Source organism: Thalassophryne amazonica, chromosome 12, assembly GCF_902500255.1.
Source record: "Thalassophryne amazonica chromosome 12, fThaAma1.1, whole genome shotgun sequence".
NCBI classification, from domain to species: domain Eukaryota; kingdom Metazoa; phylum Chordata; class Actinopteri; order Batrachoidiformes; family Batrachoididae; genus Thalassophryne; species Thalassophryne amazonica.
This window is the reverse complement of record NC_047114.1, coordinates 96224527-96241904: the sequence shown is the minus strand read 5'-3', so window position 1 is coordinate 96241904 and position 17378 is coordinate 96224527. Positions and strand designations below refer to the sequence as shown.

General features: G+C 42.9%; 1 protein-coding gene across 1 annotated transcript in view; it reads right to left on the bottom strand.

Annotated features, from left to right (window-relative positions):
- LOC117521828 (retinal-specific phospholipid-transporting ATPase ABCA4-like) overlaps positions 1-17378 on the bottom strand; it is a 98991-nt gene that overhangs the window by 70105 nt on the left and 11508 nt on the right. Inside the window, 5 exon segments of the mRNA XM_034183180.1 lie at positions 1416-1613; positions 1840-1956; positions 5521-5660; positions 8488-8725; positions 12582-12671. Of these exon segments, the coding sequence (XP_034039071.1) occupies positions 1416-1613; positions 1840-1956; positions 5521-5660; positions 8488-8725; positions 12582-12671 (783 nt within the window).

Below are 17378 nucleotides of genomic sequence, written 5' to 3'. Positions count from 1 at the left end.
CATCTTTACAGCTTTCTATCACTGTGATAAAGTACCGACCCCACAGCCGAATGCGGGCTGAAAACATTATCCAACTGCATTTATCGCCTGTGTTCACTTCTGCAGCTCTGACCGGGTTTTGCACCCCGGGACAAAGGACACACTGAGCTGTCTGCAGTGACGTGGTCGAATCCCACAACCCGAGGAGGCAGAACACACAGAGGAGGAAAGAGGGAGGAGTGACGCAGTGTTTGCCTCCTGATTCTGCAGGATGTCTTTAACACAGAGCCAGGCACCGGAGGGTTGGAGACTCACTTTGGGGAGGTAGATGGTCTAGTGCAGGGGTGGGCAACATGTTCCAGAAAGGGTCAAGAGGGTGCAGGTTTTCTTTGCAGCCACTGACTCCACCAGGTGATTTCACTGATTAACAGCAGATGGAATCAGTTAATCAGTGAAATCACCTGGTGGAATCAGTGGCTGCAAAGAAAACCTGCACCCTCTTGACCCTTTCTGGAACACGTTGCCCACCCCTGGTCTAGTGGTTAAGTGTTGGGCTTGAGACCAGAGGATCCTGAAGGAAAATCACTAAGGGCCCTTGGGCAAGGTCCTTAATCCCCTAGTTGGTCCCGGTGTGTACTGGGCGCCTTGTATGGCAGCAGCATCACATGCATGGGTGAATGTGAGGCATTACTGTAAAGCACTTTGAGCGCATGATGCAGATGGAAAAGCGCTATATAAATGCAGGCCATTTATCATTGATTTACTTCCACCCACTCTCGACTCCATCACTGGCTGAATAATGGAAGCGTTGACAGCAGGTTTTTCCGCGTGTCAGCCTGTTGGACCGCGAGTCCGTGCTAAGTGGTGAAGACGACTTATGATGCTCATGTCTGGACAACTGAAAGTTGGTCTAAGAAATGCGCTGCATGCGTCACCCTGAGGACATGCAACACAAGAAACAAAGTCCAAGACTCCTCCCCTGAGAGCCACAGCAGGATCCTCAGAAACCCAAAATTTCTATTTTCATGAGTTAAACATTAGACCTAAATATGATTGGAAACACCTGGTTTGACCTCTGACACCAATTAAATCTCAATAACCACTGAGGCCTAAGTGATCTAAATGATCCAAGGGACTAAAAGGGGACTGAAGGTTTATTCTGAAAATGACTAGAAATTCTTATTTTGACATTTCAACCTGATGCAGTGAGTGTTCACTGGTTCACTGGTTCACTGCTTCACCGTTCATCACTCACATTCCGAAGGAAAACAGTTTTGTATGTTGGGAATAACTGAAGATACCACAAGTCCAAAAATCTGCTTGAGATGCCGGTTTGTGATGTAATGGCTCACACACGAGACATTTTCACCTATTCTTCACAAGAAAGTGAAGCATCCGGTTGTGAGAACAGCTGCCCACTAACTGGTCTTCCTTACCTCTCCGTACTGGTTGAAGATGCGCACAACCTGGTCAGTGAGGTTGAAAATGTTCCTCCAGTCAAAGTTGGGCATGTCCTCCTCTCGCCGCTCCTCTGGACCGTTGTACAGGAAGTTAAGAATGTGGGCGGTGGAAAAGTTAGAGTCCTTCAAGCTGTTGTCCAAGAAGTGCATCACTGTCGGGTTTCTCAACGTGTCCTAGTTGTGACAGAAGCATCGTAACTGAACATTCTACACACTATCAGAACCTCTACTTTGACATGACTCATAAGTTTGTTGTGTCAAGTCCCAAGAACTAAACATTTGGAAGTTGAATATATATATATATACATATATATATATATATATATATATATATATATATATATATATATATATATATATGTATGTGTGTGTGTGTGTGTGTGTGTGTGTGTATTAATACCCTGATCATGTTGATCTGAATGCTGTTGTGGAAGAAAGTCCATAGTTGAGGTGCCACCTCCTCCCAGGCTTTAGCCATGTTCTGGAGCCGCTCCAGCTGCTCGAACGTTGTGTTCGCCTGCACACACACACACACACACACACACACACACACACACACACACACACACACACACACACACACACACACACACACACAAATACACACACACACACACACACAAATTCAGAATTTAAATATTCCCACATCAACTCTTATCCTGCTGCTTCTTTACCAGGGGGGTAGTGTTAAAAACAAACAAACTAATCCTAATCTTCCTATTTCCTTCTGGTCTTGTGTAAGAACGATGCTGTTTATTCTGGCTCTCATAATTCTATTTCATTTAGAGAAAGTGGTTACTGTATTTTCCAGACTGTAAGTTGCATTTTGTTCTTTTGTTTTTTTTTTTTTTTTAGGAGTTTGGGGGGTCCTGCAATGTATATACCAAAAAATGTGCTCACACTTTCCCCTGGAATCAAAGCACTAAAAAAAAAAACACCAAAAATAAAAGTACACATCAACAATCTGCAAAAATCCCAAATTAAACAGCTGATTAAAAAAAAAATAATCTAATGGACGTTTTTACTACATTCCATTAGACAGAACTTCATTGATCCCTTGGGAAGACTCCTTCAGGGAAATTGAGGATCCAGCAGTACTGTATAGCAGCACACAGGGTAAGAAGCACACAGAGTATCAAAAGCTGAAGTAAAAAACAACTTACAAAATGTAAATACAAATATAAATACCTGAAATATTGCTCACTACTTGCTCACTGGCTACTACTGTTCCTCTCCTTCCTGTCCCGTCTTCCCGTTACTCCTCATTCACATAAAATCTTTGGAAGATTGCCTTGCATCAATGAGAAGTTGGATGTCTAGTAACTTCCTACTTTTAAATTCTGATAAGACTGAAGTTATGGTTCTTGGTCCAGCGACGTATCGGCATCAATTTGATCAGCTAGCACTTAGCTTAGGTTCGTGTGTTATACATCATATGGATAAGTGAGGAACCTTGGGGTAATTTTTGATCCTACATTCTCCTTTGACCTCCACATTAGAGACATTACGAGGACTGCTTTCTTCCATTTACGAAATATAGCAAAGGTTCGTCCCATCCTGTCTATGGCTGATGCTGAGACTTTGATTCATGCATTTGTCTATTCTAGATTGGACTATTGTAATGCTCTATTTTCTGGCTTAGTGCAGTCCAGGATTAGGGGTCTTCAACTGGTTCAAACCGCTGCTACCAGACTTTTGACACAAAGCAGAAAGTTTGACCACATTACGTCCATTTTGGTGTCCCTGCACTGGCTTCCAGTTGCTGCAAGATCGGATTTTAAAGTACTGTTATTAGTTTATAAAATTGTTCATGGACTTGCACCTCCTTATCTGGCTGACTTGATAAGCCCCTATGTACCAGCTTGGGCCCTGCGTTCTCAGGGTGCAGGACTTCTATGTGTTCCCAGGGTGAATAAAAAGTCTGCTGGTCACAGAGCTTTCTCCTACCGTGTCCCAGCTCTGTGGAACGATCTCCCGGCACACATTCGGCGGTCTGATACTGTGGAGACTTTTAAGTCACATTTAAAGACTCATTTGTTTCCTTGTTTTATCATTAGTGTTATGATGTGTTTTTATTCTTGTATTCTTTAATGGTCGTCTTTTTATTGTGTTTTAAATTTTTAATTCAGTTTTTTTTAATGTTGTGTGAAGCGCCTTGAGACGAGTTCATCGTGAACTGGCGCTACATAAATTAATAAATCTGAAATTTGAATTTACTCCTCCTGCTCCCCAGTGAAGAGTTGTACAGTCTGATGGCCTTATTTATTGTAGTGTTTCCAAATCTGTTGGCCTTCAATCCGTGTCCATCTGATGATTTCTTTTTTCCAAATTAATATCAAATATGTAACATTTAATATGTTGTCCATCACACATTTATTTGTCTGTTTTGCTTATTTATTGGAATATAAGTCCTTCTGTTACACACCACAAACTGATGGATTTCCTGCATAAACCCTCTGTTCTCTTGTCCACATTGCTGTGTTTCAGCAATTTGAGTCAATCTGATGAATTATTTTGTCAAAATTGCATTAAATCCCAATATTTTGTCCAGAACACATTTATTTGTCCTTCTTCCTTATTTTTACAATTTAAAGTCTTTATGTAAAGTAACAGCACAGGCTGTGGTGTGCACATGTGCTACAATGAGTTCATGTCTCACAACTTGCGACTTATTCATGTTTTTTTTTTTCCCTTTTCAGCATGCATTTTTTGACAGGTGAGGCTTATACTCTGGAAAACACAGAAACGTGAAACAGACACAGAGACAGAGACACCTGCATGCTGGACCATGCATAGAGAAATGCACCACACGGCCAAAACATCACAGACGATCTGCAAAAGACAGTCTTCATGAGAGTGTCCTTAAGTAACCACTCGTTTGACATGAAGTCATTCCAGTGGTACTCAAGGATACTCAAAAAAGACCTAGTACCAAAGACATCCAGTCAGTCCCGAAGGTCACTGGTTTGCATCCAAGACTCATAACCACACACCAAGACAAGAAGCACCAGGACTCTAAAGACTTGGTCCTCCATTCTTTTGCAAAGGTTTTGGCCTCAACAAACACCTCGTCCACTGACCTCATGACTCCACAAGCTCCTCCCAGATGTCTCATTCTGAAAGGCTGAGAACCCAGAGACATTCCCGTGTTAATGTCTCTGCAAGTTCAACGCCTTTGCCGCCTACAGATACGCCTCTGACGACCGAGTCCAGGAAGTCACTGAGAGCCTGGATCTTAGGCTGCAGTCACACTGTGATGGACTGAGTTCATGGATTAGTAGCCAATTAAAATAATTTGCCCAGTGGCAAAAATCGTGTAATCCTTCAGTGTCCGGTGGATCTGAGGCTCTGATGGACTGAGTGGATAACCACCGAATGGGACGACTTTACTGATGGACACAAACAGAAGTTGAACAGATAGTGTACGGATAAAAATCTACATGTACCGGATGTCCACTGGCAAGCTAATGAACAAGTAGAGGACAAAACACATAAGAAACTGTAACAAATATGCAACCATTGGGGGGAACTGTAAGTCTGATATTCGCTCAATGTTTTGAACATGCACAAAACTTTCCGACAAATTTCCGGTCATCAGATAACAAGAAACACAACGAAGGAGAAACCGACTTGAACAGGAGAAAAATAGACACAGACGGAGATCAAATTTTGTATCTATTACTCGTATGAGTTCTACATCTCTCACAGTGGGACTACAGCTTCAGTCTTGATCCTGGGCAATGATGGTCTAGAGGACAACCTTATGAGGTCATTTTCTGTGAAACAGATCAGGGTGCCCAACAGATACAATAAGTCAGATATGATGGACTGCTTATATCACTACATCCACACGTTCAGTTTAGCCTTAGATTCCTCTCTCTCCTTCCCTGATAACGGAGTCACCCCTCCCCCCCCCCCCCCACCCCACTGGGCTTGGAGCTCAGTCCTAAGTAAGGTGGGGGTTTGGACACATAAACAGAAACTGGGGAGCTGAGAAAACAGAGGAGACAAGGACGGAGAGTCAGAAAATAAGATAAAGTGAGAGGTCAGGGGTCGGACTGGAGGTGGTGGTGTCTCTTACGCTCTTTAATATCTTGCGGACGGCAGGGGAGTCGGGGGTGTACAGGATCTTTCCCATCAGCAGGGGCTTGACTGAATTCCACACGATTTTGGTGACAGGGTTGGACTCGAGGCTCTGCATCAGGGCATTGCAGAACGGAGCTACGGAGACAAAGAAAGTGAGACAGTGAGTAGACAAAAAGCAAACTGAAGGTCAAATCAGTTAGAAGAACCATAAGACAGTGACAGCAGTACAACTGTAAGAGGACTGACCCTTTCTGTTCACTCAATCCCAAAGTCCACATCTCACCAGGTCCACGTGACCATCAACGACTCGTCTTTCAGAATTAATTACCAGGTATTTGCTACACTGTTGAGCAGCTCACTCAGTGGGGTTAGGAGCTAGACAGGTGGAGCTGTAGTGGTTTGCACAGTGGACCGTGAGGCCGGCGATGCGGGTTCGCATCCTGATTGCAGCCAAACTCCCAACTGCCACTTTGAACACGGTACTGGGGAGGTGGAGGGACCTGGTGCTGGGGTCCCTTCTGGAAACAAACTGCTAATAAGTGCTTTTGTTGGCTACCTGCATTGAATAAGAACCTCTTCTTGTTCTTCTTCTACCACAAACACATTGATCTGAGTTTGATACTTGGTCTTGCTACTTGTCTGTGTCCTTGGATAGAAGACTTTATCTGGATTGTCTAAGTCCACCCAGCTGTAACCGGGTAGGAGTCTAGCCTGGAGAAGGAGTCTGCATCACATGGTGTCCCATCCAAGGTGGGGTAGAAAACCCTCGTCCACTTCCTGTGACAGAATTCGGGGATACGTACCGACACACCAGTGGACATCAATGATGATGCTTCTTTTTGTAACACTGACAGAAGGTCAAGGACGGTAGGTGTGTGGGTTTCCCTACTTAAAGCGTACTGGTAGCATAAGAGAAGACACGGTCGGTTAGACACCCCGGGTTTGACTCCTCATGGTAACATCCCGTTTCAGTCGTTCACAACAAATTAATTTTTGTCTGAAACGTGGTGGGACAAGTTTGATTTTGAGGAGTATCGACATCAGTCGGTACTGCTTCCCCTCCCCCAACAAAGCCCTCAACCACCCGACACCCGTTCATCCCCCTGACCCTGTTCACCTCTCCCACTGCCTCAGGTCAAACGACCAAACCTCTTAATAACGTGACACACCGAACCTGAGGTGACAGGGCTTTGGGAGGCGTGTCCCACTCCGTATGGAGTCATTACCAGCTAAGGTCAAAGAGCCCCCCCAGGTTTCATTAATGCAAGTGGTTTTGTTTTGTTTTTGTGACCTCTGGGTTTGTGGTGTAAAGTGTCACTTAAAAGAGGAAAATGCAACACAAATCACAAAAATACAATGTGGCAGACTTAAATAATAATAATAATAAAAAAAACACTTCAAAAACAGAAAAACATGACAATCTCGACCCAGAGTGACAACGAAGCTCTGCATCGTAAAACAAACAAACAAAAAACAAAATAAAGAACAGAAAAACAAAACTAGGATGAAAAAGAAGCAGCAGTGGAATCCAGGACTCTGTGATCAGGAACTTTACTTGATAAATCCCATTCAAACAAAACGCCTGCACGACACACTGTGCTCCGATTTCTATTAATAAAGTACGTCAATATGACCCAAAACAGACCCCGCCCACATCCATCACAATCCAAAACTGCAAAGCTGAATATGCATTAATGTTTTATGGAGTGACTGATAGAAATTTTGCAGAAGTGCACATTTGATACTTGCACGCAGTGCTCATCACGCAGAGGGTGAACAAACAGAATATCACATAAAATTAAAAATATAGCCCTCAATATTGCTCCAAGAATGAAAAAAAATGATTCAAGGTCATTTGGAGTCTGTTCATCTTATACTGTAGATCAAAGGTCAGTTCCAAACATGGAAACATTAAGCCAGTTCGCACACCTACACACATTTTTATTCCCTGGATCTTAGGCTGCAGTCACACTGTGATGGACTGAGTTCATGGATTAGTAGCCAATTAAAATAATTTGCCTAGTGGCAAAAATCGTGTAATCCTTCAGTGTCTGGTGGATCTGAGGCTCTGATGGACTGAGTGGATAACCACCGAATGGGACAACTGTACTGATGGACGCAAACAGAAGTTGAACAGATAGTGTACGGATAAAAACCTACACGTACCGGATGTCCACTGGCAAGCTAATGAACAAGTAGAGGACAAAACACATAAGAAACTGCAACAAATATGTAACCATTGGGGGGAACTGTAAGTCTGATATTCGCTCAAAGTTTTGACCATGCACAAAACTTTCCGACAAATTTCCGACCATCAGGTAACAAAAAACACAACAAAGGAGAAACAGACTTGAACAGGAGAAAAATGGACATAGACGGAGATCAAATTTCGTATCTGTTACTCGTACAAGTTCTAAATCCCTCACAGTGGGACTACAACTTCAGTCTTAATCCAGGACAATGATGGTCTAGTGGACAACCTCGTGAGGTCATTTTCTGTGAAGCAGACCAGGGTGTCCAACAGAAACAATAAGTCAGATTCCCTCTGTTGACAAATTACAAATGTGTCAACATATTTTACTCAAACCATCACAATCCTTCCAATAACGGTGAAATATTAGCTCTGGCTAGCTCTTTTTTTAAACAATATTTTACTTCTAAAAATAGTTCCGATCACCACGTGTGATCATCTCCAGCTGTTCAACACTTTGTGCTGATCGGAAGCAACGTAGATGTTGCCAATCTCCAAGTTTAGAGATTTTATGTGTAAAAAGAAAGAAAGAAAGAAAGAAATTCATTTAAAGTTCATTTTCACAGTTATTAAATAAATTCTATAGTGAGCAGTGACCTAGATTTTGGGGACATGGCATGTTCAAATCATCAAGGAAAATAAATAAATAAAAAACTGGTGGAAAAATTTATGGAGTTTGGTGGAAACAACATGAAGTATGTCATCTCTTACTTGCAGCGTCATCATAGACGTAGTTGTAGTTCTTGGTTCCGTTGACCCCCAGAAAGACCTTGTAATTGTTGTCCTCATACCAGTTGAAGGACATAACTCTGGATCCACCCCCTTCGGGGTAACCACAGAACAGGTTGGACACGCTGGACATCAGCTGGGTGAAGGAGGAAGAACCACCGGATTGAAAGAGTGGGAGAAGTGCATTTAGGAGATCCTGGGAGCTTTCCCGCTGCAGCAACTAAAGAAGAAAAAGAAGAAGACCAGGATACAGATGGTCAGACATGACCTTGACCCCAGTGATGGACCTTAAACATCTGACCTTGTTGGGAAACTCCATAAACCACCTCCATGTGTGTTCCCAGTTTGGTGGAGATTGGAGCAAAACTAAAATTTTGACCTTTGAGCACAATGACGTCGACCCCAGTGATGAACCTTTTTGTACATTTGATCTTGTCAAGGTGATTCCAGAACCCACCTACACACATGTGCCCAGCATGGTGGACGTCAGCGTGAAACATCTAAATTCTGCCATTTGAACATAAAGATGTTCTTGACAGCTGCTTCTTCACATCGAGAGGAGCCGGCTGAGGTGATTGGGGCATCTGGTGAGGATGCCAACTGGTCATCTCCCTCGGGAGGACTTCCAGGAACATCCAACTGGGAGGAGGCTCCAAGGAAGACCCAGGACATGCCGGAGGGATGTCCTGGGTCTTCGGAGGGATGCGTTTCCCAGATGGCTCAGGAACGCAGTGGCACAACGCTGCCACAGGTGCTATTTGTAATTTTCAAACATTACAGTTGTCATTTTTTTTCGCACTTATTTGTCTTAGATTCAGGTGATTCCGTTGTCCGAGTTGCCAGACGTGCAAAATGTAGCTGCTGCAGAATTAATGAATTCTCTGTGTAAAGGGTTTGATATCAGTTGGGTTTTCATGCATATTTTGTACATTTCATAACATAAACGATTACTAGAAGACAATAGGTGGAAAGATCAGCAAACACTGAAAGGATGCCTCTCCTCCTCACGCGATTACAGCCGCGAGTTAGGCCAAGTATCCTCCAATTGATGGGACAAAAATAGCCTCATTCAAGCGCATTTTTCCTCTCTGGATCACTTCCTTTCTGACAGGGAGGATGGAGGCAACACGTTGATCTATGAGCTTATTGTTCCAGATGCTCACCAACCGAGGAGCATCACAGCGTCACACACTCCCCCGAACCCAGCAAGAAAAGAGGAATGAGGTTACTGTGTGTGTGTGTGTTGGCAGATATTCTGCTACAAAACACACACACACACACACACACACACACACACACACACACACACACACACACACACACACACACACACACACACACACACACACACACACACCGATTTCAACTAAATGAGAGAATTCGTCCGAGCAGCAACAAAGAGCTGGTTAAACTTTGATGTGTAATCAGAGCAAAGGGAAGGAGCTTGGCTTTGATTGTTGATCTTGATTCTTATAAACCTGATTATTTTAATCCTGATCCTGCCTTTGACCTTTGATTGTGATCTTGGATGCAGAAGTCGTGATTACAGGAACAAAGATGACCAAACCAGAGATATTTTGTTGACAAAAAGAAAGACAGAATGCAATAAAAATGTGACCACAGGTTCACAGATCAACATTCAGGATTAAAGATGATGGCTCAAGAGCAAAGACTGTGAAAAAAAAATTCAGCTTTCGGGATATAAGATCATAATCACACTTCAGTGCTCAAGATCAAAGATGAGTGGTCAGGATAAAAAAATCAGAGTCACAGATCAAGATCAAAGATGAATGGTCAGGATCAAAGCTCAGAATCACAGATCAAGATCAAAGAGGAGTGGTCAGGATCAAAGCTCAGAATCACAGATCAAGATCAAATCGAACATCAGTCACTAGGACTAAAGGTTGGGGACCAGGATCAAAGAGAGGAAATGTCAGAGACGGCACAAACCGACGGTGGCACAGATCTGTGGTCTCTGAGTGCTGTTTTTGTTTCTGTGTGAGTTTCAGAGTAAAACTTTGATGTCTTCTCGTATAATTTGTTGTAAATCACGCTTGCTTGCTGTCACAGATAGACTCTGTTTCACAGCAAGAGTCAAGACGCTTTGAAGAGCTCAGTGATGAAAACGACTCACTGCTCGCTTGTGTGTCTGTGTGTGTATTTTCTTGTGTGTGTGTGTATTCTTTTCTCTGCTTTTTTACTGTTTCACAAAGGCTGAATTAAAGGAAGACGTGGCTGCCGGCTCACCGTTCTGTCACCACGCTGAGACACACGTCTCACCTACAGGACATGTCACGTCTGAGGAATGTGTGTCTCACCCTGAGCCAAGGTGATGATGGGATACCCCCCCCGGCCCCTGTGGGATGTGCAACGTGCTGAAACACACACACACACACACACACCACTGAATCAACGACTTCACTGTTGTCGGCTTCCTCTGGTTGTTTGTATTATTGTGTAACAAAAGGTCATTTTTAAAGTGTTTTTTTTTTTTTTTTTTAACATCTATCAATATATTTATTTAGGAAATTTTCTGTCACACCCGCTCTGTCACGTCCTTCTTTCCACACACCTGCTTCTGATAAAAGTATAATTATCAAACCATCGTTAAAAATATCAGAGACATCAGAAAGGCTTAAAATAAAGTTTATTTATATCATCACGTTGACTTCCTGTGTACATTGTACTGTTCAGCAAACCGAAAATAACAGTTTTCCAAAACTGTTTTCAAACATAAATAAAATATATTTTTGGGTTATTATTTATTAATTTTTTTGAAGCTGTGATCTGAGCAGCAACACGAAAAAGAGACTTTTCATGTGAATGCAGTTAAGGTCAGGTTTTTTTTTCCAGTTGTGAGTTTTTGGAAAGATCAAAACGTTTTGCCATTTGCTGATTTTTTTTCCTCCAAAGGTGATTCATACTTTAATTTAATCTGTTTGACTCCTGCAACTTTTTAAATACAAAAACAAACTAAACTTTGCTTTCTTGGTCACTAAGAGTCCAAAATGCTGCAACATATAAGTTCTAACAGGCTCCTGGTTCCGGATCAGGACTTTTTTTCTCGACCGTTTCCTAACATTGCAAGACAAATGCAAAAAAACCAAAACAAAACAAAGATACAGGATCAAAGCTCAGTGATCAGGATCAAAGGTCAGAAATTACAATCAAAGACCATCATTCAGGTTCAAATATTAGCAATCGGGATCTAAATCCAGGGATTAGGATTACACGAGCAAAGATAAAAATGATGAATCTAAAGTTGAATGATCAGGAGCAACAATCGGAATCATAGAAACAAAGACCAGACCTCCATGACCTTACCCAACACCCAGTCCAAGCAAGAACAGAACAAAGTGGAAGCCAGAACACATCCCTGAGGAACTCCAGAATTCACAGGGAATGCATCTGACAGGTTGCTTCCACTCTGCACAGGTGTTCTTGATGATGTATGACATCAACATGTGATGTCATTATGATGTCATTCATGCGAGGGGTGACTGAGAAATTTTGAGCCTGATCCCCCCCCAAAATGATGGCGTGGCTCGCCATCATTTTTGCATTCTTGAGAAACCAACATTTCTCAAGAATGTGTGAAGTTTTGACTCACTGAGTGCAATGTTGAGAAATGTTCTGGGTCAATCGTAGCAATTGATAACAACTATTTGGCTGATCAATATATATGTCAGATCATCCATCTAGGCTTCTAGAGGTGGTGGCCAAGCGGTTAAGTGCGTTTGTTTTCAGAGTGGAAAGTTCCCAGTTCAAGGCCGCCCCTCCCATAATATTCCCACCACGTTTGAGGAAAATCTGTCCAGCTGCTTTTGAGTGATCTTGTCCACAGTCTCACACTCAGCAGTGAAAACAACACCATGCTGACTGATTCACTGAGGCGCAGGGTCATGCTGGAGTAACACCTGACTGTAAACAACTCCCCCCTGCCCCGCCTCCTGTGTGAGTGTGTCTCAGAGGAAAAGGCGAGTTTCCTGCAGGCTAAAAATACCAGGACTTCTGAACCTGCAGGACGGTAAAGAAAGTGAAGAAGGCATCAAAGTGGACGGGGACTGACAACTTACAACTTGGATCTTCTCCGATGCTGCCTTGAGAACCCGACCCCAGAAGTGCAGGTCAATCCCTTCAGATCTGTTGTCCATAACCCGAGGCATCTGAGGAAAGAAAAGCACACGGTGGAGTGAAGAAGAGTCAGCATTTGAACCTTTGAACCTTCCCTTTGTGTCGCCCACTTTGGCCCTCACTGAACCACCATCATCCACTTTTATCTTTACTCAAAGCCATTAGCAGGAGTTGTTAGAAAATGCCTGGTCGCAGCGACGGAAACCCTGGATGCCAAAACAAACACACACATCAGATATCCTTCCTGCTGCATTCCTCCCGCCTGGACGAGGCAAAAAACAGGCTTCAGGAAGGAGCGATAACTGCTTCGGGACGGAGCGATAACTGCTTCGGGACGGAGCGATAACTGCTTCGGGACGGAGCGATAACTGCTTCGGGACGGAGCGATAACTGCTTCAAGACCGAGCGATAACTGCTTCAAGACCGAGCGATAACTGCTTCAAGACGGAGCGATAACTGCTTCAGGACGCAGCGATAACTGCTTCAAGACGGAGCGATAACTGCTTCAGGACGCAGCGATAACTGCTTCGGGAAGGAGAGATAACTGCTTCAAGACAGAGCGATAACTGCTTCAGGATGGAGCGATAACTGCTTCAGGAAGGAGCGATAACTGCTTCAGGACGCAGCAATAACTGCTTCAGGACGCAGCGATAACTGCTTCAGGACAGAGAGATAACTGCTTCAGGACGGAGCGATAACTGCTTCAGGACGGAGCGATAACTGCTTCAGGACGGAGCGATAACTGCTTCAGGACGGAGCGATAACTGCTTCAGGACGGAGCGATAACTGCTTCAGGACGCAGCAATAACTGCTTCAGGACGCAGCAATAACTGCTTCAGGACGCAGCAATAACTGCTTCAGGACGCAGCGATAACTGCTTCAGGACGCAGTGATAACTGCTTCGGGAAGGAGAGATAACTGCTTCAGGACGGAGCGATAACTGCTTCAGGACGCAGCGATAACTGCTTCAGGACGCAGCGATAACTGCTTCAGGACGCAGCGATAACTGCTTCAGGACCAACATGATGCAGACCAAAGAAGACCCGGGTTGACATGCCCCACTTACTTATCACCGAAAACGCCCCCCAATCTGAGACGATTGCTACGAGACACTGACAAATCTGCGCAGCAACATTTCACCGCCAACACCGAGTTATTCTGCATGAACTGTGACATAGTTTTACAAGAACATCAAGCAATTAATATCCTTTTCAAAGAATCATTTCCTGACAAAATAATCAGGTTTTTAATCATGGACTGGACCACATTATTCAGCAACCGCTTTACAGTGATGACTCATATTCACACTCGTACTCCGCTCACTACACACTGGAAACAACTAGGGGATTCAGGACCTTGCTCAAGGGCAATGTCTTTGAACCGAGGATCCTCTGGCCATAAGTCCACAGCTGGTGCATTCAAAAAGTATTAAATAAGTAACCTTATTTAATCCCACAGAAACAAATGAAGCCTGAGAGTTGTCATTTGGTGGTTTGGGGGGGGGGGCTTCTTGTTCATGCATAAATTTTTTCCCGGCTGTAGAATGCATCAGTCGCTAGGAGTCAGCCTGAGAGTGAACACGTTTACTGGGCACCTGTCAGATTCTCACTTATTATAAAGTGACCGACCAACTTGAGAAAAGGTGTTGCATCAGATTTCGCCAAAGCAGGAACCATTTGCAAGATTCAGCAGGCTTTTGGCGATGATGCCACGAGAATAACACAAATAAAAGAGCGGTATAACCGCTTCAACCGCTTGGGTGCACATCGGCAGAGAGCGAAGCAAATTCCAGTAGGATGTCAACAAGTCAAAATGACCAAGTGACTGACAGAATATGGACTTTGGCCATGGATGTCTGTCGTGTCACCAGTCAAGAAGTTGTGGACGAGGGGCGGATAAGCACAGGTTCGGTAAATTCCATTTTCACAGCGGTTTTGGGCATTTGTTGAGTGTAAGTGAAGTTTGTGCCGAAGCTGCTGCTGGCACCTGCCCATTCTGCTCAGCTGATTCAGGCTTTCCTGGCCAAACACAACACTCCAGTGATTTGTCAGGCACCCTATTCTCCTGACATGGCTCCCTCTGATTTTTGGCTGTTCCTCAAGATCAAAACAACACTAAAAAGGACTCAATGTGAGTCGCAAGAAGACATCATGTGGGATGGGACGGCCCAGCTGGAAATCATTTGAGAAGAGGTCTTCCAGACATGCTTCCAACAATGGCAGAACCGCAGGGAGAAGTGTGTGCAGTTCCAAGGAGACTACTTTGAATGGGTGGGTAATGGTATTTTTCACAGCCAAAGGTTGGATACTTTTTGAATACACCTCATATTACTGCATTTAATAAAAACAGTTATCTGTAAATTTTTTTTGACTGGCATACAAATGTAGAAAAAACATATACAGAAACTCTAAGGTACTTAATACTTTTGCACAATACTTCATATTAACAACACTTTGATCATTTCTAGACATAGTGCAGCAGATAAGTGAATATTTACTGAGGGATCCTTCAAATGGTGATGCAAGCACCTAATTTGGCACACATACTCGTTAGACATTACTCTTTTAAAAATGCCGGGTACCCACGTGAACTTTCAATAGGCGGCCAAGAAGGGGTCAATTGAAGTATTACACAGGGGTCAAAATTTAAAAATGCTCCAATCATATTGAAAGGTATTCCATATTATTTTTCTGATCATAAAGATTTCAAAAAGGTATAGTTTGGACTATGTGTGAATGAATGTTCTGGAGTTATGGGGTAAAAACAGCAAGAACAGTGACAAAGGTCAATTTCAATTTGTACAGGGGTCAAAAGTTAAAGTTGCTCAAATTTTGGTAAAAAGTGATGCAAATTATTAGTTGGGTGAATACGGTTTTAAAAAGGAATAGTTTGCATCATGTATCATGCTTAGTTATCATGTTACAGGGTAACATATGTCACATGTCATAGAATCCAATGGATGCTGATATTGTTTAACCTTTACTTTGCAAACCAAGCACGCAACACAGTCAAAACTATTCCATTTATTAATCCTATTAGCTCAACCAGTAATTTGCACCACTTTTTACCAAAATTGGAGCAACTTTAACTTTTGACCCCTGTACAAACTGAAATTGACCTTTCTCAGTGTTCTTGCTGTTTTTACCCCATAACTCCAGACCATTCATTCACAAATAGTCCAAACTATACCTTTTTGGAATCTTTATGATGAGACAAATAATATGGAATACCTTTCAATATGACTGAAGCATTTTTAAATTTTGACCCCTGTGTAATACTTCAATTGACCCCTTCTTGGCCGCCTATTGAAAGTTCACGTGGGTACCCGGCATTTTTTAAAGAGTAATGTCTAAGGAGTATGTGTGCCAAATTTGGTGCTTGCATCACCATTTGAAGCATTTTTTTCAGTTATCCGCTGCACTAACTTTAAAAATTACATTATTTGAAGATGGAAAATAATAATAGCGACAATAATCACAAGATGGAGCTCTTTTTGTACTCAATTAACTGATTTTAATTATTGGTGGATTTTTTTTTCTTTGAATAGGAAAAATAAAAGGAAACCAACACAAAGTAAAGTTCAACATCCATTTATGTTTTTAAAGTGAACTCTATAACCCCAGTCATCACCAGAAAAACCATGATGTGATATCTGGGCGTGTCTTGTCAAGAGTTAGATGAATGAGACCTTCATTTATCATTATGTGACCGGCGGGTCTTTTTGCCGATTTGGGTCCGAGAGCTCAGTCACCAGGTCGACTGGAAGCTCTGATCACTGAACGCTTTAGTGTTTTTGCTGGACACAGCATCACTGCCTCTCAGCCTGTGGGCGGGGCCTAACTAAGCTCATTAGAAAAACAGGCCAAGAGGGATAATGCCACACCGACTCCCTGAATCGCCTGACTCACACAGGTCGGACTCGAGCGTGCGGGCAAACGACTCAGACACTCAGAGCTCTTCACGGATACCCGGAGGCATCACGCAGAAGAACGTGTTGTTCATTGTGTAAAAACGTGAAACTGTCACAACAAGAGCGTGCGACTCATCGGAAGAAACAAGCGCTCACATGTTGTGTTGGCACCGCAAACCCAGAACCATCTGGTACCAGGCCACAGGTTCAATCCCACATTCTGCTGAGCATAAACAAGCAGTAAACAAAAATAAATCGATACATAAATGAGGCAAACATGTATGTGGAGTGTTTGTATATAATGTGGAGAATTATACGAAATTACACCAAATGTAAAATGAATTTTAGAAGGCTGTGAAACGTAGGTTCTTTTGATTTTGGAACTGTTCACGGCTCATTAGTTAACAGTATTAACAGACTGGTTCTATTGGGCGACTCCCATATCTTAAAACAGGTTTCTCAGTAACCAACCCTCCCAGTCTGTCTGCAAAATAAATTCATGCAGTGAAACAAATAAAAAAAAACCTAAAAGTGAGACATCCGTTAAAACAAAATGTTGCTGATCAATGAAACAATCAGAATGTCAACTTTTATTTCAATTCAATTCCAACGGATTCATACAGCACCAAATCACAACTTAAGGTGCTACACACGAACACAGTTTAAAGACTGAGTCTGTGAGGAGCGAAGATGGACAGAGGTGCTCCAGCTTGTCAACAAACGTGCAAGAAAACATTGAAAAACAATATTCCTCAAAGAAAGACAGGAAAGGATTTGCATATTTCTCCTTCTGCAATGCACAACGTCAATAAATGTTTCAAGGAATCTG